General features: G+C 42.7%; 1 protein-coding gene across 7 annotated transcripts in view; it reads left to right on the top strand.

Moving 5' to 3' along the window:
- The window catches only part of apba1a (amyloid beta (A4) precursor protein-binding, family A, member 1a), a 96,886-nt gene that overhangs the window by 49,514 nt on the left and 22,076 nt on the right, over window positions 1-25,296 (top strand). For all 7 annotated transcript variants that reach the window (XM_044195700.1, XM_044195707.1, XM_044195701.1 and 4 more), the window contains 4 exons: window positions 866-2,551; window positions 11,323-11,421; window positions 11,540-11,579; window positions 20,435-20,580. In XM_044195700.1, the coding sequence (XP_044051635.1) occupies window positions 971-2,551; window positions 11,323-11,421; window positions 11,540-11,579; window positions 20,435-20,580 (1,866 nt within the window). In that variant the 5' untranslated portion in view covers window positions 866-970. The remainder of the gene's footprint in view (window positions 1-865; window positions 2,552-11,322; window positions 11,422-11,539; window positions 11,580-20,434; window positions 20,581-25,296) is intronic.

A 25,296-nucleotide genomic window follows, 5' to 3' on the forward strand; every position in this document is an offset into this window, starting at 1 on the left:
CTTGCCTCTAACCCCACTCATTCCAAGTAATTTCAGTTTGTTGTGGGAGCTACAGTATCGTGTTTTGGTGGAGTTTTATACAAATTGACCAAGAGAGTTTTACAACTTATGCCGCCATCTTGAAACACTCACCGGAAGTCCGGGGGGAGTGGGTTTCCAAAGCTATTTGACCTCTCGACAAGTACCACGTATTTCTGACGTAATGTGTCAAGCAGGGTAACCAGTAACACAGGGATTAGGACTCAAACGCAGACTAGACGGCAGAGCTGGTGCAGTTCAAAGGATTTATTATCAAAGTCAAAGAACCACAGGCTTACAGTGTAATGAGGCAGGCAGAGGTCACAACCAGGAGGCAATCCAACACAAACAAACAAATACAGCAGGGAACAGGCAAAATCCAAATATCCAAGAGACTAGGAAAGATATTAAATATAAACTAATATTAAAAAGAGTACGGTCTAAACCTGCTCTATAGGAAAAGTGCAATGAGATAACTTCTGTTATGAATTGGTGCTATATAAATAAAATTGAATTAAATTCAATTGAAAGGCAAGAATGCTTGACATGTGGACAAAGGACGAACTGACACTGAGGGAGTGAAGACACAGACAAATACACAGGTGAAGGAAGGATAACTAGACACGTGAATCTAATCAGGGCAGGGCAGACAATCAAAACTGGAGGGAAAAGACACAAGGCAGGAAGTAAAGTACAAAACACAAGGGGAGGTGAGTTTTACAAAATAAAACAGGACTAAACTCAAAACCCAAAACCATGACAATTTCACTTAACAAGAACTTATCTCTCTCATATTTGTTCCTTTCTGTGTACTGACTTGTGCTCCCTTTCTGTCTACCACTTTCAGTCTCTTCCCAGAAGCTTTTGCCCTGACCTCATAGAGGTGCCTGCTGATGACGGACTCCTAAATAATTTTCTCTGACACCGTTGAACCAACCAGAACCAGACAGCCATGAACCCCCAGGAGACGGAACTTGGCCAGGAGGTGATGGAGGAGACTGATGCCCCTCCTCGTCATCGCCACAATAATCACAATAGCTGGTCCCATAACCACAGCAACCAGGAAAAGCGCTACAGACGCTGTGAAGCCCCGGCTGGAGGAAGTGCTGGCGGCAGAGCCAAGGCACCACAGCAGCGCAGGCCACAGGAGGAACAAGACATGGAGCTGCAACATGGAGCTCAGTCTCCACAGCCCCTGCAGCCCCAGCCCATTCCCCGACCTGCAGTGACACGTTATCGCAGACAGGGGGACAGCGAGGCCCGGATCAGGGCCCAGCAGCAGAGACACAGACAGAGGCAGCAGAGAGAGGCAGAGAGAGCACAACATTTAGCACAACAACAAGAGAAGCAGCAACAAGTAGAGATGACCCAGGAAGATGAACGAGAAAGGAATGATTCAGTGCTGGCCCGCTCAGCAAGCACAGAGAGTGGCTTCCACACCCATACTGACCGGGCTGAGGGGGATGATGACCTGGTGATGATGCCTGTGGAGCCTGAAGGACAGCCAGAGACAGAGGATGAGGCAGGGAACTACGGAGTCCAGCTACGGCCGGAGGCGGAGGGGTACACTGAGAGTGCTGAGGCTGAACAGCAAAATCCCCATCCACATCCTAACTATCCTCCTCAGCCCCCGCCCCTGCCACGTGACCCCCTACCTGATATCCAAAACCCCCAGAGACAGGATGAAGCAGAGGAGATGCAGAACACTGGATACTCCAACTACGTCTACACTCAGTCCCTCAGCCACTCTGGGGGAAGGGCCGACATCTCAGCCAGTCAGAGCTTGGAGAGTTTAGATGCTGGACTTGCCGACGAAGCCTATTCTGAGCCATATGACATTTACTCACTCTCTGAGCATGTTTACGAAGAAATCTGCAATGCTCCGACATCAGTTTCATATGCTGCAGACGGGGCTGAGGACACAGAGTCTCTCCAACAGAGGAGGGCCGGCTTTCAGCTGTTGGAGGGCCGGGCGGGAGGTGGAGACTACCATCAGCAGGAGGCCGTGGGCTCCCGCCTGCGCCACTACGATGAACGCTCAGATGGCGAGTCGGACAGCCCAGAGAAGGAGGCGGAGTTTGCCCCGTACCCACGGGCCGACAGCTGTGACCAGGAGGAGGACATCAACAGCGTCGTGGTTGAGGTCAAAGAATGCCTAAGCTCTCAGAGTCCTCATCATTCTGCAGAAGACACCTTAGATGAAGAAAATGAGCTACCGCAGGGAGAAGAAAAATCCCAACCTGAGTCCCAAACCGACTCTGACAAAAAACACAAACCTGCCAACCAAGGGAAGCCAGCCAGAAAACAGGCTGTGAGTCTGTCAGAGGAGCCTGTAGCAGTGAGGAACAGTCAGGAGAAGAGGGATGCCATATCCTTGGCCATCAAGGACATCAAGGAGGCCATAGAGGAGGTGAAGACCAGAACAGTAAGATCTCCTTACACACCAGATGAGCCCAAGGAGCCCATTTGGGTAATGAGGCAGGACCTCAGCCCCACTGCAGAGTGCGACCTACAGCCATCACTGGGGGGTGACGTAAGTACAGCTGCTCTGGCTATTTTTGATCCAATTGTACTGGATAACATGGCTGTTAGTCAACTGTTGTTGCATATGAACATGTTGGTTTACTTTTTACTCATTTACTTTTTAAAGCCAACAGAGGGCAGGAAGACCAATGGCCAAGAACAAAAGACCAGAACACATCATTGCAGACGACTCACACAGCCAACATCAACAACAGTAGTTACACAACACAATTCATCTCATCTTGCTCAGAGACTTAATGTGTCAGACAGCAAAAAAGCAAACACAAGTTGTGATGAGGTGAGCAGAAAGGGTACGCTGACACGCCGACAGGACAAATCGCAGCTTAGAGACAAAACATCACAACATCTTCCCTCTGTGTGGGACAGAGGGCAGCATGTGTCAACAGAAAAACATAGACCAGCAGGGAACACCCACTACACAGTAATTGTGTAGTGGGTGTTCTACACAGCAGTACTGTGGCTGAACACACTTTGTAGATACTGATGGAGGAATGAAGCTGCTAAAACATGTTTTTGCACATCTTTCCTAAAAGGAGTGAGATGAGAAGATGAATATCAATCTCTTTGTGTTAAGCACAGAGCTGTCAGGATGTGGTTAGCCTAAAACTGGAAGCAGGGAGAAAGTAGTTCCAGGTCATAACTCCTTCTAAAACCACAAACTGTTGTTTTTACATTTCTGTTTAGGTTTAGATTAAACAAACAAGATTCAACATATTCATTAATGAGCTTCAGAGATGTTGGTATGTGTATTTTTGAACTTTGGACAGAGCCAGGATAGCTAGTTAGCTAGGATAGTTTCCACTAACTGGCAAAGATGGCAGTGAGTGGCAAAGAAAACTCCAGGACTTAAATGGTCCTCTCAGAAATCTTACCATAGACTGTACAGTAGAACTGCCCTGTCTTTGGATAGAAGCTACCCTCACATTATTTGGCTTTCTTATGCAGCTGTTACGGTCATTGTGAATTATCCAAACATTGTTCTCGGCCTGAATAGAAATTCCAGTCATGTGGTATTTCTCTCCTTCTCCCCCTTCTATTGTCACTCCCCCTCCCTCGACCCCATGATTTATTGAGGAAGGGTGAGAGAGAGAAAGGTAAAGGGCAAGACAAGTTAAATAATTCAGTGAGGATCCAATACCAGAATGACTGGGGCTGTTTTCCTGTTCACATCACCGTGATCAGAAAATACCTGCAGCCTTTTTAACACTTTTAATAACACTTTTAATACTTCAAACTTCATATTTAGATTAATGTGTCCACAACGTACAGTATAATAATTTGATGAATAAAGACGACATGATGTCACACTGTTAACAGAGGAAATCCAGGGCGACAGACAGACAGACAGACCCAGCCTGTTGATTCCATGATGAATCCTGATACCTGAGTGTCAGCTGAGCAGCTGACTCCCAGTCTGCAGACACTGGTGTTACATTTAACCACACACTGCCACTCTCAGTGCTAGTTCATCTGGGGCACTTGTTGAGATTCAGCTGGGTTTGTACATTTCCTAAAAGCCATGGAAAACTTTTGGATGTATCAAGTAGAAAAGCTTGAGGAGGAACAAGCCAAGCAGGAGCAGCAGACTGACCAACATGATGGAGATGAGGTGTGGACAGTTTGAAGAGTTTACGATGATTTTTCCATGTGTGTTGAAGTGATGGTTTATAGCAGTGGTGGAATCAGTTGTCTCAGTTTTGATGTGTGGAGATTTCTGAAATTACAAAAAATTATGTTTTTATAAAACCAAAATTTCTAACTTCAAAGCCTTTTTGTGGATTCATACAGAAGCGGAGAGTGGTGGTGTTAGCTAATAATGTTTATCCCCATCTTTTGGAAATCAAGACTTAATTGTCTGATTTTTTGCAGATAACAATTTGTGATTAATTGATTGATGATGACTTGATTTAATTATCTTAATATCTCAACATAAGAAATGGCTCTCGTGACCATAACATTATTACTGTACTTTCAGTGCTGTCATTTTTGGTCTCTTCTCTTTTGAGATCCTTCTTTCTCTCACAGCTGAGAGGAATGACTTTATACAATAATGAAACCCTTTTGGATAAACCATTAAGTATAGAAGTCTGTCATCCTGAGATAATGACAGTGGTGGAAGAAGTATTCAGGTCCTTTACTTCAGTAAAATAATACCACACTTTAAAATACTTTGCTACAAGAAAAAGTCCTCCATTCAGAATGACCTTTATGTGTACCTTTCAGCGTGTTGTATTGTATATATTATATTATTCGATTATTACTACTGATGCGTTAACTTGTAAGCAGCGTTTTAATGTTGTAACTGGTAGAAGTGGAGGTATTTATTTAGATTGTTTACTCTATAACAATTCAACATATTTTATTTGTTTATCATATCTTTTACAATCTTAATCTGAAAAGTAATTAGTAACTAAAGCTGTCCAATAAATGTAGTGGAGAAAAAAGTACAATATTTCCCTCTGAAATGTAGAAGAGTAGAAAGTAAAAGGTTGTATAAAATGGAAATACTCAAGTAAAGTACAAGTAACTTAAAAGTGTATTGAAATACAGTACTTGACTAAATGTACTTAGTTATGTTCCACCACTGGATGTTGACACGTTTAAATCCATATCACCAGCCAAAAATGTTTTGATATTTCAAGATAATGCTGTAATTACATTTTTTGATAACAAGTCCATCATTTATTTTGTTAAGTTTCCTAGGAAGAACTATGTAATTTGGAACTAATTACAGAGAGTCATACAAGAAAAGTGATCTTCGCACACATGTATACATACAGGTGATGAGTGAAAAGTTAAACAAACAAAAATGAGCTCCCACACACTGTCATTACTTCAGGTAAATGTATCGAATAGCTATGTAAAGCAACAGCAATGGAATGCTTAATTAAGATCGCTGTACCAAAATGTAGTCAACATTGTGTGGGGGCTGATTTTTGTTACTTTGTACTAATTATGGGAAAAATAGAGACAGTGTCCAATTGGTCAACTTCTTAATTTTAACCTAATTGCTAGTGTAACCTTGAGAGTCTTGTATTCCGTAAAAGCGGTGGGCAATACCACATAATTTGATTCAGATCTGTTACCAAGTAATACCAGAGCCAGAAGCTCCAATATCTGTATAATATATATATGTGACGATGAAATACATGACATGCCGGCTCAGACGTCGCCCGGCCAAACAAGGTCTGCGTCAGGTGTTGGGGAACCAGGGCATCGAGACGACAAATGGGCTACTGGAACAAGACGGAAATGGGCGAGATGCGATAACAAGGCTCTGTTGGAACGCTACTACTCCAGTAACCCTAGTCAGAGGGGTTACATGCACAAGATGTGGGATGAATGGTTACTTCGAAACCCACAATCGAGGCTTACGGCGAAGCAACTAGTAGCTCAGTGTTCCAACATCCACAAGCGGCAACTGCTATCACAACTTGAGATTGACGAGGTACAACACAAATGCTATGGCAAGGGGGAGCCAGGACTACAGGTCAGAGGGGAGCATCCAGCAGCTCCCCAACCAGAGATTGGGTACGAAGCCCCAAGAGAAATCACGCTGAACGAGGCAGCGACTGACCTGAAAGATAAGATCATGGCGAGGATGAATACAAGGCAACCCCGACGCCAACTACAACGGCTAAGTGAAGTACCATCAGAAAGTCTCCTAGAAGATGTGAATGCAGCACTGAGAGCGATCCCTACCACAACCATCACTGAAACCACTGATATACGCCTCAGCAGCAGTGATCCTAGAGATGCTTGGCTACAAGAGCAACCATGGGAGCCATGAGAGACAATACCCACCATGGAAACGAAGGTTGGAAGCAAAAATCAAGGAGGCCCGGAGAGAAGTGAGCCAACTGACAGGGCTGAGAGAGGTGCAATGAGAAAGCAAGTACCCAAGAAGTACAACCAGATGCCCATACCTGAAGCACTCGAAACTGCCAAACAAAGGCTCCAAGCCTTGGCCAGCCGCCTAAAGAGATACACGAGAGATAATGAAGCCAGAAGAATAAACCGGCTGTTCGCACCTCAACCTGCGAAAGTGTACGCTCAATGGCAGGGTAATAACAGCAGAGCAGACCCACCAAGGCTGGAAACTGAACAGTACTGGAAAAGTATATGGGAAAGGGAGGCATCACACAACAGTGATGCACAGTGGCTGGCAGCCCTGAGAAAGGACCACAGCAACCTCCCTGAACAGAATCCAGTCACCATCACAGCGGCAGACATCCAAGAAAGAGTCTCAGGTATGAAGAACTGGACAGCACCGGGCCCTGACAGGATCCACACCTACTGGCTAAAGAAGCTCACTGCACTCCATGAGCGCCTAGCAGCACAAATGAACCAGCTGCTAAGAGATGGGACGCACCCTGAATGGCTTACCGAAGGGCGCACAATCCTGATCCTGAAGGATCCCGCAAAGGGTACAGTCCCATCCAACTATTGGCCAATAACCTGTCTCTCCACAACATGGAAGCTCATGTCAGGCATCATCGCGGCTAAGATAAGTGGACACATGGATCAATACATGAGCAAAGCACAGAAGGGCATTGGCAGAGGAACCAGAGGAGCCAAACACCAACTCCTGGTTGACAGAACAGTCACCCAAGACTGCAGAGCCCGACACACCAACCTGTGCACTGCCTGGATTGATTACAAGAAAGCATATGACTCAATGCCGCACACATGGATCACTGAATGCTTAGAGATGTACAACATCAACAGGACTCTAAGGGACTTCATTGCGAACTCGATGAGGCTGTGGAAAACCACCCTTGAGGCCAATGGTAAGCCACTTGCACAAGTATCCATCAAATGTGGCATATACCAAGGAGATGCTCTGTCCCCACTGCTGTTCTGCATAGGTCTGAACCCCTCAGCCAAATAATCAACAAGACTGGCTATGGATACCGACTCAGGAACGGGCCACCATCAGTCACCTCCTCTACATGGATGACATCAAGCTATATGCTAAGAGCGAGCGGGACATCGACTCACTGATCCACACCACCAGGATCTACAGCTCTGACATTGGGATGTCATTCGGGCTTGAGAAGTGCAGTCGAATGGTGACAAAGAGAGGGAAGGTAGTCCACACAGAAGGGGTCTCACTCCCAGAAGGAACAATAGCAGACATTGAGGATGGTTACAAGTACCTCCAACGAGTAAGGCAAGTCCTAAGAAGTCAGCTCAATGGCAAGAACAAAGCCCAGGCAATAAACAGCTACGCCCTGCCAGTGATCAGATACCCTGCGGGAATAATAAGATGGCCAAAGGAGGAGATACAGACCACAGACGTTAAGACGCGAAAGCTCCTCACCATGCATGGAGGGTTCCATCCCAAATCCAGCACCCTGAGACTGTACGCTAGCCGTAAGGAAGGCGGCCGTGGACTAGTGAGTGTGAGAGCCACTATCCAGGATGAAACATCCAAGATCCACAAGTACATCCAAGATAAGGCCCCAACAGATGACGTGCTCAGGGAATGTCTCAGGCAATGGGGAACAGAGGAAGACGTGCTGGAGGAAGGACCATCATGGGAGGACAAACCCTACACGGGATGTACCACCGAACATAACTGAAGTGGCTGATATCGAGAAGTCCTACCAATGGCTAGAGCGGGCTGGATTGAAGGACAGCACAGAGGCACTCATCATGACTGCACAGGAGCAGGCCCTGAGCACCAGATCAATAGAGGCCCAGATCTACCACACCAGACAAGACCCAAGGTGTAGGCTGTGCAAAGAGGCCCCTGAGACAATCCAGCACATAACTGCAGGGTGTAAGATGCTGGCAGGAAAAGCATACATGGAGCGCCATAACCAAGTAGCTGGCATAGTGTACAGGAACATCTGCACTGAGTATGGACTGGAAACCCCGAGGTCAAAGTGGGAAACACCTCCAAAGGTGGTAGAGAATGACCGAGCCAAGATCCTGTGGGACTTCCAGATCCAGACTGACAGAATGGTAATGGCGAACCAGCCTGACATCGTGGTGGTTGACAAACAGCAGAGGAAAGCCGTTGTGGTTGACGTGGCGATACCAAGTGATGGCAACATCAGGAAAAAAGAACATGAGAAATTAGAGAAGTACCAAGGGCTCAGAGAAGAGCTGGAGAAGGCCTGGAAGGTGAAGGCAACAGTGGTACCCGTGGTCGTCGGAGCACTCGGGGCAGTGACCCCCAAACTGGAGGAGTGGCTACAGCAGATCCCTGGAAGAACACCAGACATCTCGGCCCAGAAGAGTGCAGTACTGGGAACAGCAAAGATACTGCGCAGAACCCTCAAGCTCCCAGGCCTCTGGTAGAGGACCCGAGCTCGAAGGATGAGACCACCCGCGGAGGGTGAAGGACAAAGTTTTTTTGTTTTTTTTATATATATATATATAATATATAACTGCTATTTTTATTATTAATTAATTTTATTGTTAATGTACTGTGTCACTTATTGTTAAAATGTGAAACATCTTTTAATGATAAAGAACGAATGTTTATTATGCGATATTTCTGAACTAATTAGGTGATCTCTGCACGCATGCACACATCGGCAACAGAGAAGCAGAGAGTGCTGCGCTAAGAAGAGTGTTCATGTGCCCAGCAACAAACGGGCAAATCAGATATTTTGATCATGCTCCTCACTGTTTCTAAGGATAGTTAGAAAAGTTTTTTACAAAGTATTACAATATCAAACTGTAAGATAACTTGCTCTGCAGAGGTCCTGTTGAATGAGCATAAATTCAATCATACAAATTTATGAAACAACCTTTAATATAACCTTCTTTCACATGAAAAAGATTCTTTAAAAAAACCTGCTTCAAAAGCATTTTTCAATAAGTGTGACGTACATTACATCATCTGCCCATGTCCACAACGACCCCTGCAGTTCTATGTGTGGACATCCATGCCCAAAGTGTATGACTACGCGGACTGTATATGCATGTATGCAGGCACGTCCTCACACAGGTAGCTCGTCTGTACATGTGAGGACATGCCTGCATATACAGACACAGTATGTACAGAGCCTTTTGGAGTATACAGGCCCCTTTAGTCACCCATGGATCATGGCATCCCCAGAAAGCTATTCTGTGACGTCGCTCCTAAACATTTCTCTCAGCCTTAGTGTCTCATTAAGGAACAGTGATTCTCAAACTCTCACACATCAAGTTTAGTCACAATTTGGCTTCATATTTGTAGTGACCAGTCGATAGTGAGAAACCTAACCTGCTTAATCTCGACAGGATGCAAAGGAAAGTTTACCATTGAGAATGCACTCTGTTGCATTGCAGAGGTACAGAGGTATTTGTGTTAAAGTGGTGCTTGGTTCTGATTAGAGCCCGACCGATATGGAATTTTTGAGGCTGATACCGATTTTAGAGGGCAGACATTCACAGATTACCGATATGATGGCCGATATATTGAAAAGCTGCTTTCTTAAACAAATAATATTATTAAAGAATATTTAAGTTAAATATTCTTTAACAGGACAAACATTTAACATGTACATTGTCAACCAATTCTAGAAATGAACATTGAGAAAATAAAGAATAAATAAAAATAAAATAAATACCTAAATAAACATCAGTGCTGTTCAGCATCAGTCAGTTGCTGAAGTAGCAGAAAATGCCATGGAAATACTGAAGTAAAAGTACCTCTAATTGTACTAAAGTACAGTACTAAATGTACTTAGTTACATTCCACCACTGCTCTCTACAAAACCACATATTCTCTAACTTACTCTATCAAGCTCTGAGATTCATGCTGCAGCTTTGTTCCGGTGATCAGCAGCAGGAGGGAAAACCAGAGCGCTCCGCCCAGGCCAGAGGACTGACAAGGAACACAGGGAGGGGAGAGCAACACTAGAGTACACAAGGATAGGAGGAGAGATGTGGCTACGTACGATATGACAACCTCACCATCATCTGCTGAGCTGCAGAATGATGAAGAGATGCTCTGACGCTTACCTTTCAATCTGTTACTGACGGACAAACTCTAGCTGGCTAGCTACCTCGCTAACACAGCAACAGTTGTGATAAACATGATTGACGTGATGGTTGTCAGGGACAGGGTTATATTAGAGTTATATTGAAAGGGAAAATAATGGGGTCATTGTTTATTAACTTTCCAGCAATGTATTTCACAAACTAGTTAGCAACTTACCGTGAACACACCGCTTTGACACCACTACATCTGCTCAGCTGTGCACATGGCACTCTGCTAAATATGCTGCTCGGTGCTGAGAGTATTGTAGCAATAGCAATGACCCACATTTCCCAGCATGCACTGCCTAGTGCTGAAAGCAGTTTAAGTTAGCTGTCTTGTTCCAAAATGCAGATGTTACTTTTTGTTAGTGTTTGTAATGTGTCAGAACATGGTGGTTTGTGTTGGTAGTTTTAACCATTAGTGAGGTGATTCATCCCACCAGCTGTATTTTACTGATATGACACGAGTTCTTGAGAGCTGCTTCTTCGCTTTCATTTTACACTGCTTACCACTGTAGTGACAGTGCACTCTGCTGGATAAACCTTATAGTGACAAAGATATATTAACATGGGCCTTTGTTTCTGCCTAATTTACTGAAAAGAAAACAGTTTCATATCGGCTCATATTGGATAACATATACGCCGATACCGATATATCTGCGATAGCCCAATATCTGGCCGACTATATCGGCCGACCGATAAATCTAGTTTTCATTAAAGGATTTCAATTCACAGATTGTGTTCTGCTTTTTGTCCCCACTCCTTATTCTCTCCCTACAGTCTCCTGGTTCAGGCTCTCCCTCTCCTCCAGGAGCAGAGTCATCCAGCAGACATCTGCTGCAGGATGACAGCTTTGAATCTTCTCCCTCCAGTAAAGAGGTGTGTCCAACATTTTACTATTTATTAGATATTCACTGCACTGTGTCTCATTTTCACTTTTGCACATCAAGTTTAAGTTATGTTTGAAAAAATAATTCTCCTCTCTTTTTATTAATAGTCCAGGAGAAGCCTTGCGTCCTTCCCCACGTATGTAGAAGGTGAGTTCTTCATCCTCTGGTGCAGAGGTTTTCAAACTGTGAAGCGTGACTCCCCAGAGAGTCGAAGGGCAAACGTGGAGGGAGATACTGCATGAGGTGAAAGGGACAGGTTCATGCCAGTATTCTGAAAAATATGGGAAGTTACTTATTGTAGTTTAGCCAGCTGATTTGGCCGCTCACCAACACAGTGCAGCAGCAGCAGTGGCTGTGACACACAGCTCATTGAGGCTATTAATGTATTTAAGCTGTTTCTTCTCGTCATGACACAAAGAAACAGACAATCAAAGACCAGATGTCTGCCAGTGATTGTGACATGCCACAAATAGACTTTTTTTACTTTTTTTTTTGACCATTTTTTATCAGACTGATGTGCTACCAAAGGAAAGTACTACAACTTAATTAAGAGAAAAAAGAAGAATGTCAAAACTGAGGCACAGAAATTCTGCTAAACAAACGGAGCTCTGCTCAAACAGTCAACCTGAAGACAACAGTCAACCGCGTGAAATATGGAAGGCATGTCGGCAATTGGTGAAATATTTAAGGAGATCAGAAAATTCCTAATGGAAACTTTTGTAATCTTTGGAATGCTCAAGGAGGAAATAAATGAACTACGCAAAGAGAATGGGGAATTGAAAAAAAGAATGCATGCAGAAGAATTAAGGACTGCGGAAAATGAAAATCATGAAATGAATATCAGCAAGATGCTGATCCAAACTCTGCAGCAGCAGAGACAATTGCAAGCAAAATGTGAAGATCTTGAAAGCTGAGCCTGCAAGAAGATTCTGACGAGACTGATGTACCAGAAATTGGATATAAGAGGTGAACTTAACATTGAACATCTGGCAGTTGGGCTGAAGACAGGACAGAACAAACTTCCCAGTTCAATTTTAGTTCATTTTCAAGGCTACAACACAAAACAAGCAGATGGACTTCAGCAGTTCGGAATCAACATGTAGATTCCAGTCAAGAAACCTGACTGGCAAACACCCCACTCCACGAAAGAGGAGATCGGCAGACAGTGAATTGATCTCTGGATCTACATGAAAGACCAGGAATAATGAGGTGTAAGGCTCTTGTATCTCAAAAAAGTCAAAATCGATCAACTAATATACTGTTAAGGGAATTCACCTTGGACTGCAATGGATCTAAATTTAGTTTTGGAACCTTGACTCGTGTGAATCTTTAAAAGATTTCAATATGCAGAGCATAGCTTGTATGATTTTGAATATGATGTTGTTCCTGAATGCCATGTATTAAACAGTATCAATGAAAGCTGTAATTATTATTAGTAACTATTTAGTTGTTATTTAGATCAATTTAGTGCATATATAAAGTTGCAAGATAACTTTCTATTTATTCATTTCAATTGTACGCGGAGCACAAATGCTCCCTTGCGAGGATGGCATTCCACTCGCAGATACTGTTCTGTGCGCTCGAATCACGTGCACGCGTCTGTTTTTTATGTGCGCGGGTTATGAGACTAATTAAACGCTATACACCACCCTTAGAAAAGGGAAAATGATAGCCAATGAATTAATTCAGTCTCAATCTGGAGGTTGCTTAAACCCTTGACTCGTAAACAGTGACCGTAACACCAACACATGCTCATACCTAAACGACAGAATAGGTCGTTTACCAGTGACTCCCAAAACGACCGTCAGAGGGTACCAGCGACAGGTGTACCGGACCTTCATCATCATGGTAACAAAAATAAACACGTGGTTAACGTTGTGAAATGGTCGCAGTTTGGTTAGGTTTAGGCACCAAAACAGCTTGGTTGGATTTAGGAAAAGGATCATGGTTTGGGTTAAAATAAGTATGTTAGTTACGTAAGTTACATACGTAAGTTAAGATATGTCACGTGACTTTAGCCACTTATGTGGCCACTAGAGGTCGTAATAAGCTTATAGGTTGCATAGACAACCTATACCGCTGTATTTTTGGGGAGGAAAATAACACTTGTAACACTTAATACACAAACCACGTAATCAACTACTTGATTACGTTACTTGATTATCAATGAAAGGTTTATTGAACTACTAACTACACAGACAACTAATAACTACTGAACATGCAAATGATTTAATAAATGCAATGAATACAGCTCTGAACAACTAATAAATGCATGAGGACCACCGTATATAAGATAAAGCAGTGAATGATCAACAAGTGAATGAAAACTTTAACTAACAGTGCAATCACCTTAATGCACCATTCAGCAGCTGAGAGATTGGGAAGCACAAGGGCAATACTTGAAGCCACTCAATATTGTTTATCATTTAACATATTGATGGGAGACCTTATTATGATTAACCTAACATTCCCTAATTACTCTTAGTAATCTATAGCCTCAACACCAGTATCACAGGAAAAGTCAAGTTTCACCTGGTGGTTTAGATGGCCAGAGGAGAAGTTACGTTGGGAAGGGAGGGGGCAGCGGATGGTCTGTTTCGATTCTGGAGTGTCCCACGTGGTGACATGACTTGAGTCGGCTGTCTCTCTCTCAGCAGGCAGCAGGATGATAACATCTTCATTCACCTCCACTTTTCTGGGTGTGATGTCTAGTTGGCGGTGTTAAGAGTTTGTTGAATTCAGAGTTCTTTCTTTCAGAGTTGTCTGAATGCCGGCCTTCAGCACGTTTGGTGCGGTTCTGGGATTGAGCTGAGTTCTGGGCTGCTGGAGGGCACCTAAGTAAAAAAAAAATTGCTGTCATTTCCGTGTGTGTGTGAGCAGCCTAGGAAGTAATTGATAAAATAGCAATGGTTTTTATAAGATATTTATGAATAAACAGGACATCGTCCACTGACCATTAAGCTGATAGACAGTGTTAACACATGCACAAATGTCAAAAATGTACCACATCTGTTATTATGGCAACACATATTCCTACGTATGTACCTATATATCTATATATATGCATATATATACCTATAAGGACAGCAAATTAAATAGTAAAATAAAATCAATACATGTCAATGTTCCTTGTATCACAGGAATGTGTATCTTTTGTTTCTCCCCCCTAAGAGGGATGAAAAGAGGAGGGGCAACAACAGCCACAGAACAGGCGCACACACACACACACCCTGTGTGTCAGAATTGGCCTTTCAACTTGCATTTTATCTTATTGCAAACTATAATCGGTTTACTGGATATGTATAGGTGTATCCATATTCTTCTAATTGCTAATCTACTAAATTAGACCAAACACTTATCTTCAGTTTCTATCGTAACTGTATCAAAATTTAGCACGTTGACCCAAAGATTCTAATTCTTCCTTACTGCGTTAACTAAACATCACATATCAATTGGTATACATTCAATTTTGGATCATATAGTCAGTTCCTTTGTTCCTTGTTTCATGAGTTCATAGTGCTGTGAACTTCCAGGCCACATTTTGGAATGTGGGAGTGTTCTGTGTTAGGTAAGGCCTGTCCCATCGTCAATTGGCCAGTTGTCACTTAACTTTCCATTCGTGTCCTCCTTGAGTCCTGGCAGGGCCCGTTTCATGACCCAGAGGTCATGTGAACAGTGAAATCAGGAAAGGTTCACTCATTTCTCAATGAAAGAGGTACAATTGTTCATCATCATCATGCTAGAGGTAATAATATTCTAGATTAGATAGTGGCCAGAGTTATTTCCTGGTCTCTATGTGCTAATCATGAGTCAGGGCTAGAAAAAGCTCAAGCATTATTTTACTCTAAACTAAACATTGAAGGCCAGAATCATTACCTTGAAACAAGGTAGTATGAGTAATAACCATGGACTGGGTCTGGAAAATGCTTAACTATCTGTTCTACCTGTACTTTTAATTTTATGGTTATATTACTCTAAACTACACACCAAGGCCATATTCATTAGCTGGAAACACATATGGTAATTTTCTTGTAATAACCATTAATCAGTACTGTAAATGCAAAAGCTCCATTTCTACCTATTTTTATGGTTATGTCTCACAGGCACAACAACACTGACATGCTGGTAAGCTTTTGGCAAACAATCCTGGAGGATGGGTGTGTTGTCCTAACCTCTGCCTGACCTATACTGTCAGTTTTTGGTATGTTGAAGCTGATTCCCCTTTGATTCCCTGGTAATACACAGCTTATTGAACTGCACTGCTGATCTAAGCCTGTTGTAAATGCTGCATCAGCAATTCCTAAATGTCAAGGTCTTCAGTAGCTAATAGAGACAGAGCAGGAGCGAGATGGGTGAGGGGGGAGAGACAAGAGGAAGAGGACGAGGAAAGATAGGGAGTTTCCAGTTCACCAGTCACATTACATCAGTGGTTTCAATCATGGACATGCACAGCACACACAGTGTCCTGCTCTGATTATGAGAACACCTGAAGCTATGCCTGGCTTTCTTTGCATAGAAACATGTTATATATTCCGTATTCACTGTATGTGAGTCAAGCAGCAGCGTATGTTAAACGGCAGTGTAAGTTGTTACTGTGTCAAAAAAAAACCCTGCTCAGTAACATTTTCTCATTACAACAACATACTTTACCATTGGCACCACTATCTAATGACACATACATTGGTAAGGGTTTAAATGTTGTAACTAATAGCTTCAATAAATCATCTATTAATGCTTAATACATCAGTAATAAACCAGCAATAACATTTGGGGTTGCCAGATTGTAAAAAATGTATCTTGCTGCTGATGAGTATGTAATTTGGCACAAAGTATAGGGAAAATAAAGACAAAAGTCTGAGGCAGCTAATTTAATTAGTTGTGTTGAGTTTCAAAGCAGTTGTTGTTTTCCAGAGGAATTTCCAAGTAATAACTGTTATATTGATTTCAATTTAAAGTAAATATTGATTCATTAATAATTTATTGGAAACCAAAATTCATTTCTTAAAACATATTACCATTTACAACTGCAGACTTGGATTATTGTGAGATCCTTTTATTAACACATTACTAACTAGACACTGCAGACTTTTTAGGTACAGGGACGATGGTGGCTGTCTTGAAGCAGGTGGGAACAATCTCCTGTGACAGTGATATGTTAAAAATGTCAGTAATAACATCAACTTGCTGATTGCTTCTTAGTACATGGCCAGGGATGTTATCAGGCCCAGCTTTACTCATATTCGCTCTCAGCAGGATTGTTCTCACATCTGCTGTGGATACTGACAATGGCCAGTCTTCTGGAGGCCAAGTAGACTTACAGCTGACTCTGTTGGGGAGATCAAAACGAGCATAAAATGTGTAATGGTAACGTGGCCTCATACATGATGGAGGTGCTCCTGCTTTTGTAGCCTGTGATGTTTTTGATCGCCTGCCACATATCTTTGGTGTTGTTGAGGTCTCTCTCTAGTCTCTCCTGATGCCTCAGCTTTGCCTCCTTGATGCCAGCTTTCAGTCTTGCTTTGGTGGTGTTGTATGCTTCCTTGTCTCCTGACCGAAAAGCAGCTTTTTTGGCTCTGAGTAGAGCTCTCACCTCTCCATTCATCCAGGCTTTCTGTTTGGGGAATGATTTTTCAGACACCACATCACAGGGAATACCATGAAGACAAAAAACATGACATCATAACCTCTGCTGTCTCTTTGGCAGGGGAATAAAGTGAGCCATGTTGGAGAATCTGTCAATAACAGTAAGGACAGTGGTGTTACCTTCAGAGGCGGGCAGATCAGTGACAAAATCCAGAGAGATGTCTGACCAGGGCCGATGAGGCACAGGGAGAGGGTACAGGAGACCCGGAGGAGGGCGATTGGAAACCTTGTTCCAGGCACACACAGGACATGCAGCCAGATATTCTCCATAGATGGCCACCAGAAGCGTTGTTTAAAGATGAAGGTGGTCCGTCAAACCCCAGAATGACAAGTGAGGCGGGAGGTGTCAGCCCAATGGATGACTTGAGAGCAGTGAGAGACAGGTACAAACAACTGGTTCGGGGGACATCCGTCCGGGACTGGGAGGTTAGTCTGACCCTCCTCTAAACGTCCCAAGTGACAGCCCTAATAACATAGGACAGAGGCAGAATGTAAGAAGGTGACTTAGAGGCAAGGTCAGAGTTAAACAGGCGGGACAGAGCATCAGGCTTAGTGTTCCTAGAATCAGGCCAGTAAGAGTGTAAATCTGAAGTGATTAAAAAAAAAATAATAAAAAAAAGAATGCCCACCTTGCCTGCCTGGCGTTGAGCCGTTTAGCAGACCGAATATACTGCAGAGTCTTATGATCTGTCCAAACCAGAAAGGGGTGCTCCACTCCCTCCAGCCAGTGATGGCATTCTTCCAGTGCCACCTTAACTGCCAGCAGCTCCCTGTTCCCCACATCATAATTCCTCTCAGCTGAGAAAAGCTTCCTTGACAGAAAAGCACAAGGATTTCGCTTCTTATCCTCTGGGGAGTCCTGAGACAGAACAGCTCCAATACCGGAGTCCGAGGCATCCACTTCCACCACAAACGGCAGGTGAGGGTCAGGCATGGTGAGGACAGGTGCTGAAGTGAAACGCTCCCTCAGCCTCTAGAATCCCGAATCAGCCTGGGGAGACCACTGAAACTTGACATGAGGGGAGGTTAAGGCATGCAACTGGGCAGCAATAGTACTGAAATTCCTGATGAAACTTCTATAAAAATTTGAAAAACCCAAAAAAAGTTGTGTGCCACCCGGCCACAGCACTGACCTTGGCAGGATCCATCTGAATATTATCAGGGGAGACAACAAAACCCAAGAGTAAGATAGTGGAAACATGAAACTCACATTTCTCTGTTTTGACAAACAGCTGGTGATCGTAGAGGCGCTGCAGAACCTGACGAACATGCTGGACATGGGACTCCTCACCCAGAGAAAAAATTAGAATATTGTCCAGATAGACGAAAACAAACTGGTTGAGCATGTCCCGTTGTTAGCTAGGGTTGCTTGTTAAAGACTGTTTTCCACTCATCCCCCTCTCTAATCCTCACCAAATAATTTTTTTGTTTCTTAGATCTAACTTGGTGAAGATTTTAGCATCTTTTAAAAGTTCAAGTGCAGATGAGATGAGAGGGAGGGGGTACCTGTTCCTTATGGTGATTTCGTTCAGGCCTCTGTAATCAATACAGGGGCAAAAAGTCTTATCCTTCTTGTCCACGAAGAAAAGGAAGGACACAATCCCAGCAGTAAGGGAAGAGTCAATGTACTTTTGCATGGCATCTCTTTCTAGAGCAGATAGCGAGTAGAGCCGGACTCTGGGAGGAGACATGCCAGGAAATAAGTCAATGCAGCAATCATACGATTGGTGAAGAGGTGGCCCGGGCTTTGTTAAAAACCTCCTTGATGTTAAGATAACAAGCGGGAACACCAGACAGATCCAGAAACTCAGAACCAGCCATTTCCTCAGAGGGAAGAGAATCCAAGTCCACGGCAGACACCGACATCCTGGAAGGGACTGGATCCACAGATAGGAGACTTGGAAGCAGAAACAGATGAACAGTGGGTTAAAGCACAATTAATAACTTCACCAGTGGACCAGTTGGATTATGCTTGGACAGCCATGGCAGGCCTAGAATAAGCGGTTGAAGAGGAGAGTCAAACAGGTGGAAACTTATGAATTCAGTGTGTGCACCAGGGTGCAATGAGTGACTTTACACAGCAGGCGACCATCCAGAGCATTGGCTTCCAAAGGTTTGGGCAGAGGGATCAGGTCAAAACTGAGTGTCTTGACTAATTTTTAATCCATAAAAGCTCTCATCAGCTCCAGAGTGCACCAACACAGGATAACAGAGAGTTTTAGAGGAGGGGATTAGCCTGAGTAAGAGGTCAAGAGTAATAATCAGAGAAAGTAGTGTGGCTCATCAGCACCCTCTTCACTGGCGAGCTTTGTCTTTTACTGGACATGAAGACAGTAAATGGCCCCAGCTGGAAACAGTAGAAGCACCGCCCCTCCTGCAGACTGCGCTATTGTTTCTCTGGAGTGAGTCTGGCTCTTCCCATCTACATGGGTTCCTCCAAAGCAGCAGGGTGCGCCGAAGGGAAAACTCCAGGGGAGACCCGTGGAGGAAAATTCCAGGAGGAGCTGGCGACTGCCTCCTCTGGATGGGTGCAATAACAACTGCCCTGGACCTCTCTCTCTCTCTCTCTCTCTCTCCCACAGTTGAGTGTCGATGTGAATAGCTAGAGCAATAACAGCATCCAAATCAGAGGGGCGCTCCAATGGAGCTAACTGGTCCTTAATCAGGTCAGCCAACCCGTGAATGAAAGTCTCCAGCTTAGAGGAATCATTCCAGCCTGGAAACTTTCATGGCGCTCGGTAAGATTCCTCACTCCAATGCAGACTTCATTAAACTGCTCCTCGTGGAGGTGGAACTGATGGCCCTGGACACGAATGGCAGCGTGCACAGTGTCAGAGTCGGCTGAGTCCCTGGAATGGCCAGTTTGTACTGTTATAACTGGTGTTACCACAGGAAAAAGGACTCAAACGCACAACTCAGAGACACAGTCTTAGTTAAGAAATTCACAGTCTTTACTTGCCAAGAGAGAGTTTGGTACACAGGAGAGCAGTCAGGCAACAAGCAAGCAGTCCGATAGGGGTAAGGCCAACACAGTGTCCAAAAAAAAACAGGAAAACTATGATATGAGGAGACACTAAGCTACTGAGACAACTCGCACAGAGTGAGAGTCAGTATTTATGAATGGATTACCAACATTTATAAACTTCATTATGACTAAATAGGATTACATTATTAAAGTTATTGTTAAAATTTGCATGTTATTACTATTATACTATTATTGCTATTATAAAGTGATACAACTTCATGCTTGAAATAAAATAAAATGAAATACAGTATACTACAGATTTCATTATTTATCTCAAAGCGGGAGGGGAAACATTGTGTTATATAGTGAGACTGAACCTATCTCCTCCCTCTAGTCCCAGGACCATGTGACCCAGAGGACCTGATCGATGGGATCATATTCGCAGCCAACTACCTGGGCTCCACCCAGCTGCTGTCGGATAAGACACCGTCTAAAAACATCCGCATGATGCAGGCACAGGAGGCCGTCAGCCGCATCAAGGTGAAAACACACAGTACACGCTCAGACACACTCATGTAATGTATGCACACACTGGTCTGAAGTTAGCAGAGGGCACATTTATTTTTACAAACCACAGTCAAGTCTATAATGTTTCAAGCTCTGCTGCATTTTTGTTTTGAACTTGTACCAAATCAATAAATATGTAGGCACAATTTTAGATCATACTGTACCTCCAGTCTTTTCTATGTTTTCTATGTTTCCTATTTTCTAAAACCCTATTTTCCTATTATTTTTCCATTTCCCATCATACCAAATTATGACTGAAGTCTTGTTATATGACTATACAACCAGTTGCATTTTATTGTAGCTCTCCCTCTATTTATCTATCTTGTATTTACAGTGGTATATCTAAACATCAAAAACCATGTCTTTGCCATAATGATCAAGCTAATTCTGTAATGATAATACATTTAATGTTTTTCAGCTTTCAGTTTATCAGCTGTTATTTTACTGTTTATCTTACTATAGATGATATTTTCTTCCAGACATTACCATACCACTTATATGTATAAAACTGTATATATTGTTTTTCTTTTTCTTTTTATTCAATTCTAATTTTAAATATTTGTATGTTCTGTGTGTGTAGCGTGAAGGGGGCTATAACTTTCATTTCATTGTGCACCCGTGATGTAAAATCACAGATAAATGAACCTTGAACCTTAAAAGTTAATTAAAATACAGAGTTGTTTGTAAATATTTTGATAATTTTACACATCTATAATTTCTTAATAATTTCTTTGAAAAATCATTGGAAAGACCTATGTAATTTGGTACTAATAATAATAAAATAGAGACAATGTTGTAACTACACATAATACAAGGTAATTTATTTATCATTATACAACACAAGGTTGTACAATGAAATTAAGTTAGTAGTCCCTTCATGCTACACACATAAAATATATATATCCAACAGTTATTTACCTATATACATACACAAATACACTCAGGAAATAATTCAGTGGATTCTTTGAATTTGTGTCTGGGGGAATGCAAGACAGCAGCAACAAGATAGTAAAGATAATAATTTGGTTGTTATCGTCACATAAAATGTTCGGCATTTGGAAACAGTGTCCATCCACTTTGACTGCGCTTGAGCACCAAGCACCATCGATGTAAACACAGAGTCCGCCTCCCCTCATCCCGCTGGAGTCTTGTGCTCTGTCAGCTTCCTCTCCTCCCGGGACAATGACAGCACCCGCCGTGGTGTCTGGTCCGCTTGATCTGGCTGGGTGGATCGTCTCAAGATCCACTGCTCTGTAAATCCAAACCCTGTCTTCCTTTTCAGATGAATAGGTAAATCATGTTTCAGCAATAAAGCCGGAAAAAATTAAGATAACAGATAAAAACAAAAATATAGCAAAGTTTGAAGGAGCTAGCCTACAGGCAGCAGCTTCTACATGCACAGCCGTTGCCATAGTCAGAATCTCCAGATCCAGTCGATTTGAACAATTTACTTCGAATCAAATCCAATCAGACGTCATTCAATGATATTTCAGCAATAAAGCCGGGGGGAAAAAACAATTTAAAACAAAAATGTAGCAAGTTTGAAGGAGCTACCACCCACTGCATCTACATCCACATGTAGTAAGTACTATTTATTTGTATATTGTGTCTCAAGCCGATCCAGGTATATTTTAGTGGATCGGCTAAAAGAAAGGGCAGCATAACTAAGGGATGGTTCAGGACTCACCTGAGCCAACCCTAACTATAAGCTTTATCACAGAGGAAAGTCTTAAGCCTACTCTTAAATGTGGAGATGGTGTCTGCCTCCCGAACCCAAACTGGGATCTGATTCCACAGGAGAGGAGCTTGATAACTGAAGGCTCTGGCTCCCATCCTACTTTTGGAGACTCTAGGAACCACAAGTAACCCTGCATCCTGGGAGCGCAGTGCTCTAGTGGGGTAATAAGGTATTATGAGATCTTTAAGATACGATGGTGCCTGACCATTAAGAGCTTTGTAGGTGAGGAGAAGGATTTTAAATTCTATTCTGGATTTTACAGGGAGCCAGTGCAGAGAAGCTAATATTGGACAAATATGATCTCTTTTCCTAGTTCTTGTCAGTACACGTGCCGCAGCATTCTGGATCAGCAGGAGAATCTTAAGGGACTTATTCGGGCAGCCTGATAATAAGGAATTGTAATAATCCAGCCTAGAAGTAACAAATCGTGCACTTGTCATTTCTGCGTCATTTTGAGACAGGATGAGCCTGATTTTTGCAATGTTATGAAGGTGTCTTTATGAAGTGAAGTGTCATTCGGACAATTATGTCACTTTAAATGCAAAATTGACATTGTTTGAGATGTCTTTGTTATGACAACTTGACATTAACCAAGACAATAATGTCTTTGTTATGACAACTTGATATTAACCAAGAGAGAAGTTTCTTTACTGTACTATGCAGTTTCTTTACTGTTTCTTTACTGTACTATGCTGTGTTTCTTTACTGTGTTTTTTTGCTTCACTCTACTGTGTTTCTTTACTGTGCTCAACTGTGTTAGTGGAGTACAGTAAAGCTAGTTTTGCAGCGCTGCTGTCCTTAATGACATCCGGCCTGTAAACTGCAAGCATTTCACTGCATTGAGAGAGAAAATTAGATTATATAAATGTGAATAAATGATTGGGTTGCACCGGTGATTGACTCTGTTTTGAAACCCAAAGTACACAGATTCAGTAAGCTCCAATGCAAATTATTATTATTAGCAAACAGCAATATAGACAATATGGAGCCCACTAGGTGACATGGAGAAAAAAAAAAGTCGAATTAGTGATTTGTGCTCTCGATTTAGTATTATGTTTTAGTGTGAGAGACCTGTTTTCAAGCTCTGTCTCTTGCTCTCTCACCCACAAACAAAGCCACAAAGCCACCCCTTAATGAAAAATATACAGTAGCTGTATAAGTGAACTGCTGCCTCCGCACACAGGACAACGTCTGAATGTCAGGCTTTCTTTCCGCATTCCAGCTCCGAGATTGGTCCATAATAAAGCCACAATTTGCGTGCCGTTTGGTGGAGGTGCACGCACATAACAGACCTCTCCTAAATCACTAAATACCTCTATGTATGTTGAGTTTAGCCTTTTTCACTAGGGTCTACAATTTCACAGTCTGTAGTGCGTTAGATTAACACATCTCACCGATTATGTTCAAATGTCACTGATTACTTTTAAACGTTTATTATCAATTATTAAATACCTGTAGCCATCACACAGCAGCAGGAACGAGCATCTCTAAATTAAGAGTAGTCATTTTTACGTACGTGGCACAGCAGCGGTAACCTCATTAATTAATAAGTATTAATTATCCCTCCGAGCTGGACAAATAACATTGGTCTCTATATACAGCCGGCTGTGAGACGAGTGTGCAGGGACCGTCTAAAAAGTGCAATGCCGAAAAGAGCTACTAAAAAAAATAATTCAATAACTTCACTCTTCTACAGTGTAGTGTCACCAAAATCGCTTCATACATCAATGGTCTTCTATTGGTTATATTACAACACTTGTTTGGCTCAGTGAATGTCTATGGATATATACTGTTGTTGGCTCACAGTGACGAAAGAATTTTTCAGCCTGTGATAAACACACAGAGCCTTCAGCCACACACACACACACACACACACACACACACAGCAGTAAGACATCCAGCATCTGTCACAGTGTCAAAGCACCTCGAGGCCTGAGCTGAGTTTTGGGTTGTGTACACAGTTTGTCCTCACTGCTCTTCTACTTGTGATATAAGTTATGGAGAGAACATGGAGAGAAAATAATCCAGTAAATCAACAAAACTCCAGAAACAATTATTTGATCTTCCACGAGATTACTGCCACTGCGGAGAGGGTGAGATTAGAAATGTATGTTGTATGTCAAAAACATGTTAGACTGGTTTCTTCAGTTTAGCTACTCCTACATTTACTCTTAGACTAGTCTACTGCAACTGACAAGAATGAAGACTTATTTGAAGATTAAACGTGCCCTGTGGAGTTTTCTTGTAAACCAAAGTTGTTTACATTCATTGTTACTCACCAAAATGCATTGTGTGAATCCTTGAGCTCTTGAATGCATTTCCTTCCTCAAAACATTTTAACATTTTAAATCGAGCATTGTTTACATACATGTTTTCTAGCTAGCAGTCTTCTTCTTTGCTGCCTTTGTTGGTGCACTGCAGCATATCTTGCTGTGTAGATTAGTGGAATAGCGTGAGTCCTTTGACATGTATGCGTTATCTGCATGCACGTGCATGCATGTGCTTCCTCGTGTGCATGCATAAACCAGAAAAACAAAGACTCACTCACAGAAAAACAGCTCCACAGCATGACTAGAGTTAAAAACCTCCACAGGACACCTTTAATAAGTGAACCACCCCCAAGTAATGTAACTAACGTTAGTTAGGTTGTGGGTTAGCAAACTGTCGCTACAGCTGCTGCTGTGAAGCTAACAGCCAGAGCACAGCAGCTCCAGACAGCGATACTCACAACTCTCCTGCTACTATAGCTAACATCACAACAGCAGCATGTCTTGGAAAACTAGAAAGTCAGCTGAATGTCCGTGGGCAAGTCATTTAACGTCACCTGACACAAATCATGGCTGGAATGACATCAGCTCTGACTCTCCAATCTCGTCCTACACATGTCCCAATCTACCAAACTAAAATACTTTTTCTTTCATTATTTATGTTTTGACATTGATCACTAAAAT

This window comes from Siniperca chuatsi, linkage group LG5 (genome assembly GCF_020085105.1).
Source record: "Siniperca chuatsi isolate FFG_IHB_CAS linkage group LG5, ASM2008510v1, whole genome shotgun sequence".
In the NCBI taxonomy this organism is placed as follows: Eukaryota; Metazoa; Chordata; class Actinopteri; order Centrarchiformes; family Sinipercidae; genus Siniperca; species Siniperca chuatsi.